Genomic DNA, 17,339 nt, shown 5'->3' on the forward strand with positions numbered 1-17,339 from the left:
CATTTGTAGCATCTGCATTTAAAATCAGTCAGACAAATGTCATAGACATTTATAGCTTGGGTAGAGGCCACATTGCTGATTGGCCCATGCTGCTTTCCAGTCAGCATCTCATTGGATCCCTATCATCTTCTAAGCTTATTTCTTTCAAGTGCCCAAACAATTAGGACAAAAACTCAGTTTGGCTTCCACCAGCACCACTTAATTCCTGACCTCATTACAGTTTTGAATAAAAGAGCTGAACTCCAGAGTTGAGGTCAGAGCGATCATCCTTTATGCTGAATTGGCATTCAACTACATGTGTCCTCATGTAGTCCTTGCAACACTGTGGTTGTTGGAGGTCAGTTATCTAAGCTCCAGGACAATTATGCCAGAATTCCTGAAGGTAGTCCTTGTCCCAACCACCTTCAGCTGCTTCACCAACGACCTTCCTTTCATCATGACATTAAAACTTAAGATATTTGCAGATTGTACAATCTTCAGCACCATTCATGACTCTTTAAATACTGACTTCTCTAAAACAGGACAAAAGGGATCAACGGAAATGGAGCAAAAACAGGAATAGTGTACTGAGTTGGATGATCAACTATGATCATAATAGCAGTGCAGGCTTGAAGAGCTGAATGGCGTACACCTACAATACAGCTACATCTGCAATATTCTGTTTCTGTGCATCAATTTTTGCCCACGCGTCAGTCATGAGCTGATAGTTGACCTGTTATACATGTTCTACTTAAGTTCCAGGCAGTAGCTGTTTCCAACAAGAGAAAAATCAACATTGCCTTGATGTTCAGTGACATTGCCATCACTGAATCAATGCCATCAGAATCCTTGAGGTTTACATTGAACAGAGCTGAACTGGACCAATCACATAAATACTGTGTTTACAAGAGCAGACAGGGACAAGGGCTTCTGTCATAATCCACCTCGTGACTCCACAAAAGCAGTCCTCTATCTTCAAGGCATGCGTCAGGAGTGTGGCATAGGAATACTGTCCACGTGCCAGGATGAGTTTACATTAGTAACACTCAGAGAGCTAATGCCATCCAAAAGAAGGCAGCCAGCTTTTAAAAATTAATCTGTGGAATCTGGACATCCCTGGTTAGTCGGCGTTTATTGTCCTTCTCAAGTTGCTTTTGAAGATGATGGCAAGCTGCCTTCTTGAACCAGTGTAGTCTACCTGCTATGGGTTGGTCCATAGTATCCCAGTATAGGAAATTCCAGGATTTTGAACCAGCTTCAGTGAAGGAATGGCAATACATTTCCAAGTCAGGATGGAGAGTGGCTTGGAGGGGAACTTGCAGGTGGTGGTGTTCCCATGTTTATGATCTGATCTCATTTGATTTATTGTCACATGTACCAAAGTACAGTGAGAAGCTTTGTTTACAGCAGTATAGGTAGATCATAATCAGGAACGTACAGTGAAAAGAAAATCTTGGACAGAGGCATATAGGTCACATTGCACAAGATGTGTGCTAGGCAAGATCAATATTAATAAGATCAGCTAATTTCAAGGTAGAGAGTCCAATTACCCCAGCCTAATAATGGCAGGAAAGAAATTATTCCTGAACTGCTGGGGTGGTAGGTGCATGTGTGTGTGGGTCTTTGAGGTTGGCAGCCTTCCTGTGACACGGAACCTTGTAAGTGGAGTTCATGGATGGAAGGTTAACATCTGTGATGTGCACACAACTGTCTGTAGTTTAAGGTCCAGGGCAGAGTGGTTGCCAAGCCATGCCATTATGCAACCAGGCAGTATGCTTTCTGTGGTGCATCTGTAGAAGTCGGTGAGGGTTCTTAACGGCATGCAAAATTTCCTGAACTTCCTGAGGAAGAAGAGGCATTGTTATGCCGCCTTGACCATTGCATCTACGTGATATATCCAGGGCAGGCTGTCAGTTATTGTCATTCCTAGGAACTTGAAGCATTCCACCTTCTCATCTTCTGCCCAACTGATGCAGAAATAGAGGTTGTTATCATTACACCACGTTGCCAAGGCCTCACACCACCACTCTGTGTGAAGAACCTACCTCTGACATCTCACCTAAACCTTCCTCCAATCATCTGAAAATTATGTCCCCTCGTGATGGCCATTTCTGCAATGGGGAAAAGGTCTCTGGCCATTCACTTTATCTATGCCTCTCATTATCATGTACACCTGTCTCGTCACTTCTCATCCTTCTTTGCTCCAATGAGAAAATCCCTAGCTCCGTCAACCTTTCTTCATAAGACATGCCCTCAAGTCCAGGCAGCGTCCTGGTAAATCTCCTCCGCATCCTCTAAAGCTTCCCATTCTTCCTGTAATGAGGTGACCAGAACTGAACACAATATTCGAAGTGTGGTCCAACCAGGGCTTTGTAGAGCTGTAACATAACCTCGCAGCTCTTAAACTCAATCCCCCTGCAAATGAAAGCCAACACACCATACGCCTTCCTCACAACCCTATCAACCTAGGTGGCAGCTTTGAGGGATCTATGGATTTGGACACTGAGATCCCTCTGTTTCTCTACACTGCCAAGAATCCTGCCTTTAACCCTGTAATCTGCATTCAAATTTGACCTTCCAAAATGAATCACTTCGCACTTTTCCAGTTTGAACTCCATCGGACACTTCTCAATCCAGCTCTGCATCTTGTCAATGTACCTTTGCAAACTACAACAGCCCTCCACACTATCCACAACTCCTCCAACCTTCATATAATCGGCAAACTTACTAACCCACCCTCCCACTTCTTCTTCCAGGTCATTTGTAAAGATCACAAAGAGCAGAGGTTCCAGAAGCTCCAGACTGAATTATTTCCATCTACTACCACCCTCTGGCTTCTATAGGCCAGCCAATTCTGTACCCAGACTGCCAAATTTGTAGCCACTGTGGCAGGTTTAGTTGTGTTTCTGGTCAGAGGTAACCCCAAAGATGTTTTGGAGTTGGGGAATTCAGTGATAGTAACACCATTGAATGACAAGGGGTGGTGGTTAGATTGACTCTTATTGAGATGTTCATTGCCTGGTATTTGTGTGGCATAAATATTACTTGCCGTTTGTCAAACTAAGCCTGGAGTTTGTCCAGATCTTGATGCATTTGAACATAGGCTGCTTCAGTATTTGAGGAGTTGTGAATCTTGCTGAACATTGTGCAATCGTGCATGAACATCCCCACTTATAGCCTTATGATGGAGGGAAGGTCATAGATGAAACAGCTCAGGTGGTTGGGCCTAGGACATCACCCTGAAGTACTCTTAGAGGTGTCCTGGAGTTGATATGAGTGACCTCGAACAACCATGACCATCTTCCTATGTGCCAGGTATGTCTCCAACCAGCAGAGAGTTTGCCCCCATACCCATTGATTCCCATTTTGCTAGCCCTCTTGGTTGGAACCCTATTTGCCACCACCAACATTCGAGTCCCTCACCATTGACACTGTGTGTACAGTCTATAAGAGATGTACTGCAGTAACTCACCACTAACACATTCCAGACCTATGACCACTACCAGCTAAAAGGGTAAGGAAACCAGATATATGGGAACACCCCCGCCTACAAATTCCTCTCCAAGCCACTCACCATCTTGACCTGGAAATATATCACTGTTTTGTCATTGTCATTAGGCCAAAATCCTGGAAGTTCCTCATTAATATCATTGTAGTGGTTTCTACACTCCAAGGACTGCAGTTCAAGAAGCTTAACTCACCCCTGCAATTTCAAGGGGAATTAGGGTTGGGCAATAAATGCTGGATTAGCCAATGACACCCAGACCCTGTGAACAATTTTTTTAAAAAGTAGAATTGGTGGTAGAATAGGCCTAACAGATTCCCATTACAATGAAATATAGGAGCAACAGCCATGGAACTCTAGGAAAGTTCAGGACTGGACAAAAAGCAAATGAGCTTTTAACTGGTACAAATGGAGCAAATCAACAGCAGCAGGGATCTTAAAGTAATTTGTATATCAAGGGGAAGGTGATAACTCTGGAAAGAGTAGAAACAAAGGCAGCAATCTATGCGTGGAGCTGGAGGATTTGTCATGGTGTTAAATTATAACTTCAAATCTGTCTTCATTTTGGATGTAGGTACAGGATTCAGGAAGCGGGGCTTTGCTTCTTGAGTAGTTTGACATAAGAAATGACTAGGTACTGGAGATTTGTGTGGCCTTAAAAATGGACAGGTAGAAGGCTGTTTGTGCAGCTGGACCCTGTTCAATGGTGATCAGTAATGAATCTCTTATTGTTCATGATGTATATAAACAATACAGAAGAAAATGTACTGGGATGATAAGTTTGCAGATGACATGAAGATTGGCAGGATGGTTGGTAAAGAAGGTGGTCTTGGGTTATAGGGAAATGTAAGTGGATTGGCCAGATTGGGCAGATCCTCCATCAGATATGCCAGTAGCAAATGGTATTTAGCCCTGATAGGTAAGGAGTACTCAGTGAATGCCATGAGATTGGGAAGCTTAGGCAGACATTGGATCTTGGGGTGCTTGTCCATTAATCCCTGAAGATGGTTGACAGATGGGATGCTTGTCTATATCGGCTGTGACATAGGTTATAAGAATAGGGAGGTTATATTCTAGCTCTATGGGACTTTGGCTAGGCTATAGCTGTACAATTCTAGTCACTGCACTATTAAAGGGATGTGATTACATTGGAGGGGTGCAGAGGAGATTCATCACAATGTTGCCTGTGACAGATCAGGTTAGCAGTGGAGAGAGGCTGAAGAAACGTAGATTGCTTACTTTGGAGCAGAGAAGACAGAGAGAAACTGATTAGGATATATTGGATTAAGGGGAATCAATAGCGTGAATAGGAAACAGCTGTTCCCATTAGTTGAAGGGTCAGTAACAAGTTTGCTTCAATTTACAGTGAGGGGTAGGAGGTTTAGAGAGGATTTGAGGCAAACATTTACACAGTGTGGTGGGAATCTGGAATGATTGCTTAGGAATGTGGGAGAGGCTGGAAACATCTCAACCTTTAAAATGTTCTTGAATGAGCACTTGAAGTATCACTGCATTCAAAGCAATGGACCAAATATTCAAAGTGAAAAGTGTGATAAAAGTAAATTTGGGGTAGTTTTTTTGTTGTTGTTGAGGTGGGAAATATCATAACATTCAAGTCTATGGGCCAAGTGCTGGAATATGTGACTATAGTGTTTTGTTAGGCTTGAAGGGCCAAATAGCCTGTTCTGCACTTTGTGATTCTATGACTCTACATATAATAAATATTCACTCCCTCCACCTCCAATGCTCAGTAGCAGCAGTATGTGCCGTTGACAGATGTACTGTTGAAATTCGCTAATGGCTCTTTGGATACCACCTTCCAAGCCCACAAACACTTATCTAGAAGGGCAAGGGCAACACGTACATGGGAAACCACCTGCAAGTTCCCCTCCAGGTCACTCCATCATTCTGACTTAGAAATATTTTGCTGTTTCTTCAGTATCATTGGGTCAGAATGCTTGAACATCTCCATTCCCACACCCTCGACAGCCCTGTGGGTATACCCACAGACTGCTATGGTTCAAGAAGGCAGCTCACCACCACCTTCTCAATGGTAGTTAGGCGTGGGACTCAAATTCTGGCCCAGCCAGTGACACCCACATTCCATGAATGAATAAAATAAACATACCTGGGGATGGTGATGGAGGAAACTAGGACATTAGCTGTAAAGTATGATTAATTGAGTGTGGCTGTCAGACTGTCAATCTCAATGATTACATCAGTGTTCGCTGAGGAAAGGGATATGATGAATGTTGAGATTAGAGATAGGAGTTTGCTTGCTCTGGATCATGTTGACAGAAGGAGGGAAGATGTGTTGGATAGGCTAAAGGATATTAAGGCAGACAAATCCCCAGGACTGGATGGGATCTATCCCAGGTTGCTGATGAAGGCGAGAGAGGAAATAGCTGGGGCCCTGACTGATATTCAAAGTTTGTGAGAAGATTTGTAGCTCGGGTGCTCGTTGTTGTGGTTCTGTTTGCCGAGCTGGGAACGTGTGTTGCAGACGTTTTGTCCCCTGTCTAGGTGATATCCTCAGTGCTTGGGAGCCTCCTGTGAAGCGCTTCAGTGATCTTTCCTCCAGCATTTGTAGTGGTTTGAATCTGCCGCTTCCGGTTGTCAGTTCCAGCTGTCTGTTGCAGTGGTCGGTATATTGGGTCAAGGTCGATGTGCTTATTAATTGAATCTGTGGATGAGTTCCATGCCTCTAGGAATTCCCTGGCTGTTCTCTGTTTGGCTTGTCCTATAATAGTAGTGTTGTCCCAGTCGAATTCATGTTGCTTGTCATCTGCGTCTGTGGCTACTAAGGATAGCTGGTCGTGTCGTTTCGTGGCTAGTTGGTGTCTTGCGGATTCAAACCACTACAAATGCTGGAGGAAAGATCACAGAAGTGCTTCACAGGAGGCTCCCAAGCACTGAGGATGTCACCTAGACAGGGGACAAAACATCTGCAACACATTCCCAGCTCGGCGAACAGAACCACAACCCTGACTGATATCTTTGTGGTATCCTTAAACACTGGTGAGGTGCCGGAGAACTGTCAGGTTGCTATTGTTGTCCCCCTGTACAAGAAGGGTACTAGGGATATACCAGGTAACTACAGACCAGTGAGCCTGACGTCAGTGGTGGGAAAGTTGCTGGCGAAGGTACTGAGGGATAAAATCTATTCTATTTTGAAAAGAATAGGCTTATCAGGGATAGGCAACATTTGTTTTGTGCAGGGGGATCGTGCTCAAAGAACTTAGAGTTCTTTGAGGAAGTAACCCAGTTGATAGACGAAGGAAGGCATGTAGCTGTCACATACATGGACTTTAGTAAGGTGCTTACTAAGGTTCCCCATTGTAAACTAATGGAGAAAGTGAAGTCACATGTGTGCAGGGTGTTCTAGCTCGGTGGATAAAGAACTGGTTGAACAACAGGATACAGAGTAGTAGTCAAAGGGAGTTTCTCAAAACTGAGAAAGGTGACCAGTGGTGTTCTGCAGGGATCAGTGCTGGGGCCACTGTTGTGGATCTGGAAGAGGGCATTGTTGGTCTGATCAGTAAATTTGCAGATGACACGAAGATTGGTGGAATGGCAGAAAGCTTAGGGGACTGTCAAAGAATACAGGAGAACATAGAGACTGGAGAGTTGGGCTGAAAAGTGGCAGATGGAGTTCAATCCAGGTAAATGTGAGGTGATGCATTTTGGGAAGTCTAATTCTAGAGCAAACTATACTGTAAACGGAAGAGCCATGGGAAAAGTTGATGAGCAGAGAGATCTGGGTGTTCAGGTCTATTGTACCCTGAAGGTGGCTGCACAGGTGGATAGAATGGTCAAGAAGGCATATGGTATGCTTGCCTTCATCGGACGGGGTATTGAATATAAGAGCTGGCAGGTCCTGTTAAAATTGTACAAGGTTTGACTGCATTTAGAATACTGTGTACAGTTCTGGTCGCCACATTACCAAAAGGATGTGGGCGCTTTGGAGAGGGTGCAGAGAAGGTTTACGAGGATTTTGCCTGGTATGGAAGGTGCTAGCTATGAAGAGAGGTTGAGTAGGTTAGGATTGTTTTCTTTAGAAAAAAGGAGATTGGGGGTGACCTGATTGAGGTCTACAAAATCATGAAGGTTATAGGCAGGGTGGATAGAGACAAGCTTTTTCCCAGGGTGAGGGATTCAGTAACAAGAGGTCATACTTTCAAGGTGAGAGGGGAAAAGTTTAAGGGAGATACACGCGGCAAGTACTTTACTTGGAAGGTGTTAGTTGCCTGGAACGCATTGCCAGCAGAAATAATAGAGGCAATCACGGTAGATTCATTTTAAGGTGTGTCTCAACAGATGCATGAGCAGGTGGGGAGCAGTGGAATACAGATGTTAGGAATTGGGTCATAGGTTTAGACAGTGGATTTAGATCGACACAGGCTTGGAGGGCCGAAGGGCTTACCCCTGGGCTGTAAATTTTCTTTGTTCTAATGCTAATTTCATCTGCGATAGTTCACACAATTTTGCTACCAGTCCTAGATATTAATAAGAAGAAGGGAGGGTGTGTCTTTGTCATTTCCAGTGTGTAGATTGATTCTAGGTAAAGCATCTGGTTTTATTTTGGAGTTCCATATGGGCTAGACAGGGTAAGGATGGCAGATTTTCTTCCTAAAGAGTATCAGTGAGCCAGACTTGTTTTTACAATAAGCTGGTAGTTTTATGGTTGCCATGATTGAGACTGGCTTTTATCTACAAGCTACTGTAGTGAGATTTGAACTTGCAACCCAGAGCTTTAGTCGCTGCCTCTAGATTGTTTCCCTTGTTCAAGAAGGGGAGTAGGGATAACCCGAGTAACTATAGGCTAGTGAGCCTCACTTCTGTTGTGGGCAAAGTCTTAGAGAGAATTGTAAGGGATAGGATTTATGAACATCTGGATAGGAATAATGTGATCAAGGATAGTCAGCATGGTTTTGTGAAGGGCAGGTCGTGCCTCACAAACCTTATTGAATTCTTTGAGAAGGTGAATAAGGAGGTGGACGAGGGTAAAACGGTAGATGTGGTGTATATGGATTTTAGTAAGGCGTTTGATAAGGTTCCCCATGGTAGGCTACTGCAGAAAATACGGAGGTATGGCATTGAGGGTAAGTTGGAGGTTTGGATTAGGAATTGGCTGGCTGGAAGAAGACAAAGGGTAGTATTTGATGGTAAAGGTTCATCTTGGAGTGCAGTTACAAGCGGTGTTCCATAAGGATCTGTTTTGGGACCATTGCTGTTTGTCATTTTTATAAATGACCTGGAGGAGGGGCTTGAAGGTTGGGTGAGCAAGTTTGCGGATGATACGAAAGTCGGTGGAGTTGTTGACAGTGAGGAAGGATGTGGAAGGTTACAGCGGGATATAGATAAGTTGCAGAGCTGGGCAGAAAGGTGGCAAATGGAGTTCAATGTGGGTAAGTGTGAGGTGATTCACTTTGGTATGAGTAACAAAAAGATGGAGTACTGGGCTAATGGTCAGATACTTGGTAGTGTCCATGTACACAGATCTCTGAAAGTTGCCACCCAGGTAAGTAGTGCGGTGAAGAAGGCATATGGCATACTGGCTTTTATTGGTAGAGGAATTGAGTTCCGGAGTCCTGAGGTCATGTTGCAGTTGTATAAGACTCTGGTGCGGCCGCATCTGGAGTATTGCGTGCAGTTTTGGTCGCCATACTATAGGAAGGATGTGGAGGCACTGGAACGGGTGCAGAAGAGGTTTACCAGGATGTTGCCTGGCATGGTAGGAAGATCGTATGAGGAAAGGCTGAGGCACTTGGGGCTGTTTTCATTGGAGAAAAGAAGGTTTTGGGGTGACTTGATAGAGGTGTACAAAATGATTAGGGGTTTAGATAGGGTTGACAGTGAGAACCTTTTTCCACGTATGGAGTCAACTATTACGAGGGGGCATAGCTTTAAATTAAGGGGTGGTAGGTATAGGACAGATGTTAGGGGTAGATTCTTTACTCAGCGGGTTGTGAGGTCATGGAATGTCCTGCCAGTAGCAGTGGTGGACTCTCCCTCTTTATGGGCATTTAAACGGGCATTGGATAGGTATATGGAGGATAGTGGGTTAGTGTAGGTTAGGTGGGCTTGGATCGGCGCATCATCGAGGGCCAAAGGGCCTGTACTGCGCTGTATTCTTCTATGTTCTATTGCGAGTCCAAATTATTCTGTATGCTACCTGCCATGAGGCTCTTGTGTGTAAAATCAAAACTGGGTTGAAATATGGGACCTTGACCATTGTAACTGTGGCCTGGGACAATTTATTGGTATTGCTGTAGCTTACTTTTGTTTCTCTTCGTCCTTCTCTTTGAGGCATGGAGTACATATGAGTTATGTGGAAATGATCTTTTACTGCCCAGAAGTAGCAAACCCTATCCTCTTTTGCAATATTTTTAACATAGCAACATAGTTTTATTTACCTGCCTTTTTAATGTTAAACCTAGAAAACCCTGCGTGACAAGGAATTTGAAAGCCTTCAAGTAAAGATTCAGCGCTTGGAGAAATTGTGTCGTGCTCTTCAGACTGAAAGGAATGATCTGAACAAAAAAGTTCATGACCTCAGTGTTCAGTCAACTCCACAAGATGGCAACAGCAAAGAGATTGGGGAAAAGGAAGAAGATATGCAATCCGTAAATAAAGTTTCCCCAGATAATCAAAGCAAAGATTACACTGCTGATGTTTCTGCAAAGGCTGATTGCCCAACTCAAGAGACTGTGCACTCAACTGAAGTTTGTGTTTGTGTGACCAAGGAGGTACAGCCACCCATGTTTACACATAGTCAAGTGGAAACTAACATTGAAGCTTGTAGCATTCAGTCTGAAGTATTACCATTCAGCAGCTCTGTGGAGTAACTTATTGCCCCTGTAGGGAGGGAGAATATGAACAGAAGGGCACATCTAAATATTGCTGTAGTCCAAAATCCCATGTACTAACTGAAAGCACTATGGTTCATAAAGCTCAGATTTCTATGTTTTGGATGAAAGTATTATTCATTAATTAGTGACATATTAAGTTAGTTATCTTGAAGGCTTAATGACGGTCAGAATCTGTTTTACCAGATAAATGAGAATTTTAAGTGAGGGAAAAGTGTTGGATTGCTTGTATGCAAAGAAAGGAAGCGATCAGAAAAGATTAGAGACTTCATGAAAGAAGATAACCCAATTGAAATTCAGACCATTTTTCCTGGCAAAGTTTTAGAAGTCTATTTATAAATTCCTTATGATGATTGCAATTTGTTGCCCTCTGTTATATAAGTAATTGTTATGTCCTTTGGAGGGCATGAGCGGCCCTTCAGTTCCTTTCATTTTATTAATCCCTGTTACCAACTGCAGTTGATCTGTTCACTTGCTGTTCTCAATCACCGGTGTTGCTCCTCAGTCAATTAGAAGGCATGCAAGTGAAATGGCAAAACTTGGCTTCTTCCCCCCCCCCCCCCCCCCCCATTTAATGGTATGGTAGTGGAAGTGAACCTGGCAGAATGACAGGGAAGGAGGAAGAGTATGAATTGAATCTGTGTCTCAAATTTACCAACTGCTGCATTGTACTTTTTTAAATTAACTTTGCAGCTGATCACGTTTGAGTTGCAAAATATACTTTGACAGGGGGCTTAAGAAGAATAAATAGCTTGGGGCATGTCTGTTGAAAGATACTTTGCTGAGACAAATGTGATTCAATATTAAATTTAATAGTGAAGTTGGGCATATCACTGTCAAAAAGCCTTTGAGGGCATGTTCTTTGCGAATCAAACTTTGTATGAAGAAGTAAAATAGTTCCATAATCAAAACATGTTTTTAAAACCATCTTTACACTTGGCATTTTTCTTGCATTCACATAAGCTTGTTTCCATATACTTCATGCAATATCCTTTTTAGATGAGGGTTCAAACAAGACTTTTTTTTTAAAATGACAGTCTCAATATGTCTCAAGTAAAATCTCTGCCTTAACTTTTTAATGCAGATTTTTTTCTGTGAAGTTTATAATTCCAAATACTACCCATATGGATAGTGCTTATGACATTGACTTTTTGAAAGACCTGATTAGTGATAATTGATGTAGCCATACAATGCTGATAAACCTGTGACCATTTCATAGAATTGTGTAATGACATTTTTCACATATGATCTTCAGTTTGTTCTGAAGCTTCCATTGTTAAAGATTTTTGTTTTGAGAACCTCTATCACTGATGTATGGTGTTGGTTTTCCCTTGTAACCACAATATTGGCTACCAAAGAAAATCTTTCATAATACTTGGCATCCAAAGTGCTAGTAACTGAATTGTAGAGGATTGTGATGCAAAATCTCTTACATTGCACAAACTTGATTTATTTCATTATATTGAAGAAATGCTGGACCTTTTGGAGTTTCTCTATGATTGTCTAGGAATTAATTTTGAAATTTTCTTTAACAGATCCTCTTTCACACACACACATTGGTGCTGTTGGATTATTTGCTGTTAAAGTTTGATATGTTTACCAATAAGTTTTGGATAGTTTGGGCCTATTTCATATCATTCTAACCTTTAACATTTTGTGGATTGATGCAATTTAAAATCTCCAGACGATTGAACATTAGTTCCAGGGAATCTTAAAGAAAATACCAGAACCTTCACTTTACTGTCAAAGCATAAATGAACTTCTCTCAGGAAGTAATAACTCTTTTCCATTTAATGAGAAGTGCGATAACTTTTCATTTCCCCTCAGGTTTCTCAATGTGTTCCTGTCATTTTGCTTGGAATGGGGAGGATAAAGTTGCATCAGTGCTTTCTACCCGTAGATAATACTGCTATGTAAACATACTGTAACACAGATCTACTACAGTTAGGTGTGATTAATGAGCTCAGTAGTTTTACAAAATTCTTTAAGAATTTGATTCAGCATGGTTGCTAAAATGTGTTGAAATCATGTCAATGTTTGGGTTCCCCTTCAAAGGGATAAAACAACCAAAACTGTCAAGAAAGTAAAGATCGAGAGAGAGAAAACCTATTTCTTTAGCACTGTGTTTTTAAAGAACTTGGTTCCCTGGTCCAGTTTAATGGTCAGAGTGGAATACAGTTACGGAGAAATTAAACATGATACTTGGCAGTGATCATTTCAGCCTGTATATTGGACCGGTTATCATTCAGTAAATGATCTTACACGATTTCAAAATGTTATAAAACATCTCCCAAGTATTATGAAAATTAATTAGAATGGAAAATTAAGTTATAAAAAAGCAATTTCAGTCAGAAACAGCAATTTAAGAAATACTAACCTAATAATGCATTATCAAGTTGGAAGGTAGATGGAATGCAGTGCCAAGATTTTGATATTTATGCATATATTCAATGTGTATTTCATCAGAATCAGTCATCACATTGTAATGTAAGAATGCATGCTACTTAGTCCACTCCTTGTAAGGTACCTGGTGTATATTTGTATGTATGTGTATGTATGCAGTTACTTTGTACCATGTGTGCGTGTTACAATTGAACAATTACAATTCACTTTTTTAGAAATGTTACCATTAACCTAAAGCTGGTCCATTCAGTGATGACAAAATCTCTCCTATCATTCCAACCACTATCATTAGTATGTCTGTGTTATCTGACGGGCGAAATCAGTATAGTGTGTGTACCATTCAATCAGTCCATAGAATTGGAATGTTTCCTCCTCTCAGGAACCAAAACACAATGCTGAACATTGTAATTTTCAATAAATTTATTTGAGAACATTGTATTGCCATCTGTGCTAATCACCTCTCAATTACCTTCACACTGTGATAAATTAATAACTGCACAGTCTTGATATTTTCCTTGAATGTTGCCATAAAAATTCAAATACAATTTGCTTAACATAACTGAATGATAATGTGTTTAGGTTATGTGAAACTCAATTTCTTTGCATTGAGCATAACCAAGTGTGGAACAAAGATGGTTTATTTAACCATTGCTGATCAATCCATTACCCCTGCACGAACCAGAACCTGAGTTGTCCCTTCCCAAAAAGGATTATTCGCACCGAATTAAAAGTAGTATTTCATCCTGTATCATACTGCATGTCTGTGACCCTTTGCTCATTAAAAGATTCATCAACAAGCAATAGAAATTCACTGCTGAGATGTTGCTTAATATTCATATGAACAGAGACTTAATTGCAAAAATTACTGCAATGTGGTGTATCATTTTGATTTTTTAACTAATCTTTGGAATATTGTCCCTGAGAGTATATAGGTGTAAGTTTTGCTTAGATTTTAGTTCACCAATCTAATATGTAGAAAAGGTAGAGCATGCAACTAATCTTGACCTTTTAAGTGGATTGTCACATTTGCTTCAGAAAATGAACATCTCCAATAATTGATTTCATCAGAGTCATATTTTGCATTTTGATTCATTTAAATTTGAGTTTTGTGGTCCTCGGCATTTGGGCAGTTGTTTCATTTGTTGCCTGTCCCTATTTGAATTGTGAATATGCCTTTAATATTATGAGTTTGCTGAGCTAATTCAAGGCACTGAATCAACTGCCACAGTATGGATTACAGTTTCATTCCGATCACATCTGGTAAAAGACACCCTTCCATTCACTTATGAAAGTTAGTTTGTTTTAAGTAGTCATTCTTTTTCCTCTGGTCACAAAATGATAAAATTTATTGAATTTACCTTTAATTACTTTTCATGATAGAATTTGACTTGTGCATCACTGAACTGCACATCCAGTACTAGAATTATTACACCACTGTAATCACATGATGAGCAATTGAACCTTGAAGCAAAATGATATCCATCCTAAGGTTTTGGAGATAAAAGAGAGAATTTACATCAAACCATTTATCAGATGTTCTCTGTACAAGACCTTTTTAAAAACAAAAGCCTGAACGATGTAAGGGTTTCTGGGCTTTATTGAGATAGGTGAAGCTGATTTTAAAATGCACTAAATACAGCTGTCTCTGTATTAATAATGTTTTCCTTAAGTTACTAAAGCATGAGAGTAGGAAGGATACTTTGTTATTTAATTTTGGCAGATTACAGTTTTGTGTTGAGGAATCCGTACAATATTTTGAAATAAGACCATTGTGCCAGTTTGTCGAGGAAAATGATTTAACTTTGCTCCTTTCTCAGATATTGTCTGGGGAAAATAGGAATCCCAGCATTCCAGTTGTAAACAAAGACTTATAGATGGAAATGAATATTTAGAACAGATAACTGTTCACAATGTAATTTCTTTCCCAGTCAGATCAATATGATCAGGGCCTTGTCCTAGACACTGCAAGGGTTTTGAAGTAAGCACTTGACCAAATGCGACATACTTCTGATATTTCATAAACAAGATTCTGATGATCTTTCATGTTCACAAATTAATTCTTAAATTGAATTTGTTCATAGAGTCATAGTATTATACAACACAGAAACACAGTCTTTGGTCCAATTCATCTGTACTGACCAGTTTTCCAAACCGATCTAGCCCCATTTTCAGCATTTGGCCCATATCCCTCTAGACCTTTCCTATTCATGTGCCCAACCAGATGCCTTTTAAATGTCGTAATTGTACCAGCTGCCTCCACCTCTGGCAGCTAGTTCCATGCACGCACCACCCTCTATGAAAAAGCTGCCCTCAGGTCCCTTTTAAATCTTTCCTCTTTTGCCATAAATCTATGCCCTCTAGTTTTGGACTCCCCTACCCTGGAAAAAAGATCTTAGCTATTCACCCTATCTATGCCCCTTATAATTTTATAAACCTCTCCACCTCTGCTCCACGGAAAAAAGCCCCAGCCTATTAGATAAGCACATGGATGATTTTGGGATAGTGTAGGGGGACAAGCTGAGAATAGTTCATAGGTTGGTGCAACGTGAAGAGTCGAAGGGCCTGAACTGCGCTGTATTGTTCTATGTTCTGTTGAGCCTGTCCCTATAGCTTAAATCCTTCAACGCTGGCAACATCCTTGTAAATAGTTCTGAACCCATTCCAGTTTAACAGCATCTTTTGCATGCAGTACAGTATACCTAAAACGGCCTCACTAATGTCCTATACAGTTGCAACATAACATCGCAACCCCTATACTCAGTGTACTGATACAAAACCTCCCCCTGTCACTTGAGGTTTTAACTTCATCACAGAGTCCTTCAAGTTCAGCTTTGATGCTTAGATTGAAATGCTTTTTATGAAATAATAATGGAATGTAAGTGCACTGTCGGCAAGAACAATTAATTCGATTGATGTAATTTATGCCTGACCACAATAAGGAAATAACTCCAATGGCTATCAGATCAATTTGAGAAGGGAGCTTAAAGGCTGTAAAATCATAGAGAGGAGTTGTGACAATCCGATCAGCCAGCCATTATTTTGTCAAATAGCAGAGCAATTGAGGGTCAAATGGCTTACTCCTAATTGCGTTCTCATGATAATGTAGAGAACCTTAGTTTTTGACCACATCCCTGAAGATGGCGAGACAGTTACATAAAATTGTCAGAAAGGCACATGGGATCCTGCTTTTAATAGCACAGGATATAAGAGCAGTATGCTGCAGCGATGTAAACACTAGTTAAGCTCCAGCTTTAATGCTGTGTACAGTTCTAGTCACCACGCTGACTTCCCTAGTGCAAATGTGTTGTGGATTTACACTGATGTTGGTAGGTCTGGAGGAATTTAGTTATAAAGAAAGATTGTCCAAGGGCTATTTTCTTCATGAGAGAAAGCTGGGGAAAATCTAATTGAAGTATCTAAAAATAAGGGATTTGGATAGAGTGGATCAGAAGGCTCAAGTTCCCTTGGTTGAGAGGGGTCCATAACTGAGATGTGTAGATTTATGCTAAGACTTAGGTGGGAGCATTCTTCTCACCCAGAAGGTGGTGGGAATCTGGAACACACTGCCTCAAAGGGTGAAAATCCTCATTTAAGAAAAATACTTGGGCATCTACTTTCTATTCTAGAATGTGTGGTTAGACTAGAAGGTTCCTCGTCAGCCAGCATGGACACTGTGGGCCAAATGACCATCTTCCTGTTGCATATTTCTATAAATCTATCCTGTTAGAAGTTTAATTTTCTTAGCTACCCTAAAGAGTTTTTTTTTTGCCCCAAGGTGACCGCAAATAATCTACACAGTGCTAATTGTAATAATCCTATTTTCTCAAAACAATTGCATGTATTCTTAAGGATAGAATTAGTTATTTGAAATATTTTGTAGAAACCAGAAACATAATTGATGGCAATTTAACTTTTATAAGTTCCATTATCTTCTGGTATACATGAAAATCAATATAGTGTCAGTCAACACTTGAAGTTGTATCAATGTTGAGCTTGATGTATTTGCAATGTTGAAACATTAACTATTTCATGATGCACTAAGATAATTTGGCCTTTAATCTGTAATATAAAATCCAATAAAGGTGTATCTCATCACTTGTTTGTTATTTATTTTATTGTCATATGTATCTAGAAAGGTATAGTAAAAGTGTCCCCACAATACAGTATCATTTGAGTTACAAAAAGAGTAAAAATAACAAAAATAAAATGGTATTGCTGAGTGGAATGGGAACCAGGTTGTACTCTGAAAGAAACTGTTGTTATTTCAATTCATTTTACTGTTCCTCATGCTACAGAAATCTTCAAGATCCTTCTCATTCCCAAATCCATAAAAGTATTCTTCCAGTCACCTAGCCCCCTATGGCATAAGGATGGGTACCTGAGATTAATGTTTACAGTTCCTGCAGTTGTTATCTGTGAATTGTCATGACTCCAAATTGATATGGTTGTCCACAGCAAGAAATGCCTTCCTTAAGGGGGGCAGCTGAAGGAAAAAGTAGAAATGCAAGACTGATAATTACCCCTGTACTCACAGTTGGTTTGAATCTGAAATAGAGTTCAAAGCTCCCCAATTGTATCTGTGT

At 40.7% G+C, this 17,339-nt stretch overlaps 1 protein-coding gene across 1 annotated transcript in view; it reads left to right on the forward strand.

Moving 5' to 3' along the window:
- LOC140453340 (alpha-taxilin-like) overlaps positions 1-16,851 on the forward strand; it is an 85,611-nt gene extending 68,760 nt beyond the window's left edge. The window contains exon 10 of the mRNA XM_072547886.1: positions 9,925-16,851. Coding sequence (XP_072403987.1) covers positions 9,925-10,332 — 408 coding nt within the window. The 3' untranslated portion in view covers positions 10,333-16,851. The remainder of the gene's footprint in view (positions 1-9,924) is intronic.
- The last annotated feature ends 488 nt before the right edge of the window (positions 16,852-17,339 follow it).

The sequence above is a fragment of the Chiloscyllium punctatum genome, chromosome 27 (genome assembly GCF_047496795.1).
Source record: "Chiloscyllium punctatum isolate Juve2018m chromosome 27, sChiPun1.3, whole genome shotgun sequence".
Classification (NCBI taxonomy): Eukaryota; Metazoa; Chordata; class Chondrichthyes; order Orectolobiformes; family Hemiscylliidae; genus Chiloscyllium; species Chiloscyllium punctatum.